The sequence below is a fragment of the Calcarisporiella thermophila genome, assembly GCF_041956535.1.
Source record: "Calcarisporiella thermophila strain CBS 279.70 unplaced genomic scaffold VTP21scaffold_30, whole genome shotgun sequence".
NCBI lineage: Eukaryota > Fungi > Calcarisporiellomycota > Calcarisporiellomycetes > Calcarisporiellales > Calcarisporiellaceae > Calcarisporiella > Calcarisporiella thermophila.
This window is the reverse complement of record NW_027192220.1, coordinates 43361-46201: the sequence shown is the minus strand read 5'-3', so window position 1 is coordinate 46201 and position 2841 is coordinate 43361. Positions and strand designations below refer to the sequence as shown.

The window sequence follows — 2841 nt, the reverse complement described above, 5'->3', positions numbered from 1 at the left end:
ACCAGCACAGGTCGTATGGCGTACAGCGCAACTGTCGGTCTCTGAGCTCCAGTTAGACCCAGTTGATGGACCCATTATTCAGCAGTTGAAACATAAGTTCCAACATCGACAACATCGTATTGATTTGGCTCAGGCGCCACTGATTCGCATTGTCACTGCACAAGAGAGTAATGGTCGGTGGATCCTTGTTCGGTTGCAACATCATTTAATTAGCGACCGGTCAACATCGGAAACGTTGAATGCCGAGATTCAGGCGTTCCTTGAAGGACACGGCAATACACTGCCACCACCACTTCCATACCGAAATCTCATCGCACAGGCGCGCTTGGGGGCCAATCCGATCGAACAAGAGCGCTTCTTCAAGGAGATGTTGGCTGACATCGAAAGTCCTACACTGCCTTATGGACTAACGAATGTCCATGGTGATGGAGCTGAGGTCACAGAGGCACGTCGCATGCTACCTCAAGAACTGAACAAGCTGCTTCGGTCACAAGCAAAGAGATTAGGCGTCAGCTTGGCCAGTCTGTGCCATCTTGCCTGGGCTCTAGTGATTGCGCGCACGAGTGGGCAGCAACGCGTTGTATTTGGCACGGTGCTATTTGGGCGCATGCAGGTCGGCGCGAGTTCGAACAGGGCGATGGGACTCTTTATCAACACGCTACCAATCCGTGTTGATCTCGATGAGCGTAGCGTTGAGGACGGTGTTCGCGCGACCCATACACTTCTGGCAGCTCTTCTGGAGCACGAGCATGCTCCGTTAGCACTAGCCCAACGATGCAGTGGGGTTCCTGCAGGAACTCCACTATTTAGTTCGCTGCTGAATTACATGCACAATTCTATGTCATCCGACGGCACTCCAGTCCTCTCCGGCATGGAATATCTAGGCATTCAGGATCGCACCAACTATCCATTGTGCCTTTCAGTGGATGATTTCGGCAATGAACTAGGCTTGACGGTCCAGACATTGCAACAGATAGAACCCGACCGTGTCTGTGGCTACATGCAGCAGGCACTCGAGAGTTTAGCCAATGCATTGGAGCATACCCCGAATGCATCAGTAGCCGATCTTGAGGTGCTGCCCACAGAGGAGCGCACACTATTGCTGCAGACATGGAATAAGACCCAGGAGGACTATCCGACTGGCCTATACCTCCATCACCTATTTGAGCAGCAGGTTTCACGCAAGCCCGATGCCATCGCTGTCGTATACAAGGACCAGACTCTGACCTATTCGGAACTAAACGCGCGTGCTAACTCCCTAGCACATCATCTTGTCAAGCTCGGTGTCCAACCTGACACCCTTGTGGGAATTTGCGTTGAGCGTACACCAGGGTTGATCATCGGGATACTGGCAATTCTGAAGGCTGGAGGCGCTTATGTGCCTCTTGATCCTGCGCATGCCAGTGAACGACTCGTAGATATTGTGTTGGATGCATCACCATCGATCGTGATGGCTGATTCATGTGGAAGAGCAGCTCTTCACGGAGCAGGATTGGCTAAATTGAACATGGTTGATCCGAGTGCAGTGTTTGAAAGCTCCACCACCAACCCTCATATTCCTAGTCTATCACCGCACCACCTCGCCTATATCATTTACACCTCGGGATCCACCGGCAAGCCAAAAGGTGTCATGGTTGAACATAGACAAGTGAACCGTCTATTCACAGCTACCGGCGGCTGGTATGATTTCACGGAGCACGACACCTGGTGTCTTCTCCACTCTTTCGCTTTCGATTTCTCTGTGTGGGAAATCTGGGGAGCTCTTCGCTTTGGTGGCAGGTTGGTAATTATCTCACAAGACATCGCACGCTCACCACAGGAGTTGTATCAGATAATATGCAAGCAGTCCATCACGGTACTGAATATCACCCCAAGCGCTTTCAAAACGATTACAGAGGTCCATTCAAGAGACGGGCTACGCGACAGTCTGCGTTACGTGATTTTTGGTGGTGAGGCACTAGCACCTGCTGCTCTGCAAGCATGGTTCCTGACGCATGCGGAGGACAAACCTCAGGTTGTGAACATGTATGGCATTACGGAAACAACAGTGCACGTCACCTATCGGCGGATAACCCTGGAGGATTGCAGTCTGTCAAGCAGTCCGATCGGTCTGCGTATTCCAGATCTACGGACCTATGTGCTGGACGATCACGGTCGACCTACGCCAATTGGTGTTGTAGGCGAATTATATGTAGGCGGAGCTGGTGTCGCTCGCGGATATCTAAACAGGCCAGAGCTGACCGCCGAAAGGTTCCTCCCTGATCCTTTTGCTGGAATTTCTGAAGCACGCATGTACAAGACTGGAGATTTGGCTCGGTACCTCCCTGATGGCAACCTGGTGTATCTTGGCCGCAATGACCATCAAGTCAAGATCCGCGGTTTCCGAATCGAGCTTGGCGAGATTGAGGCGCGTCTAGTCGAGCACCCGCAGGTGGCCGAGGCTGTAGTGGTTGCAATAGGAGTAGAAGAAAGCAAGCGTCTTGTTGCTTATGTGATAGCCACGTCCGATTCGCAACTTGCAAAAGGTAAGGACGGTTTTGGAAGCTGGAGCGGCAACAAAACAAGATTCATGTGGATGATTGAGCGTCTATATCCATAAAATACTAACCAGTTGCAAACTTCATTTTGGTGCAGGCGACGCGGCTCAATTTGCACAGCTACTTCGCTCTTATCTCATGGCGAGGCTACCAGAGTACATGGTGCCGAGTGCGTATGTGCGCATGGATAAGTTTCCATTGACGTCCAATGGCAAACTCGATCGAAGAGATCTCCCTGCACCAGGAAACCGTGATTTTGCTCGTCAAACTTACGGGGAACCACAAGGCGAGATCGAGATCGCAC

The 2841-nt window shown here is 51.5% G+C and overlaps 1 protein-coding gene across 1 annotated transcript in view; it reads left to right on the top strand.

Annotated features, from left to right (window-relative positions):
• VTP21DRAFT_7462 (uncharacterized protein) overlaps positions 1-2841 on the top strand; it is a gene marked incomplete at both ends in the record, with an annotated part of 12311 nt that overhangs the window by 3861 nt on the left and 5609 nt on the right. Inside the window, 2 exons of the mRNA XM_069398206.1 lie at positions 27-2525; positions 2612-2706. Of these exons, the coding sequence (XP_069246460.1) occupies positions 27-2525; positions 2612-2706 (2594 nt within the window). The remainder of the gene's footprint in view (positions 1-26; positions 2526-2611; positions 2707-2841) is intronic.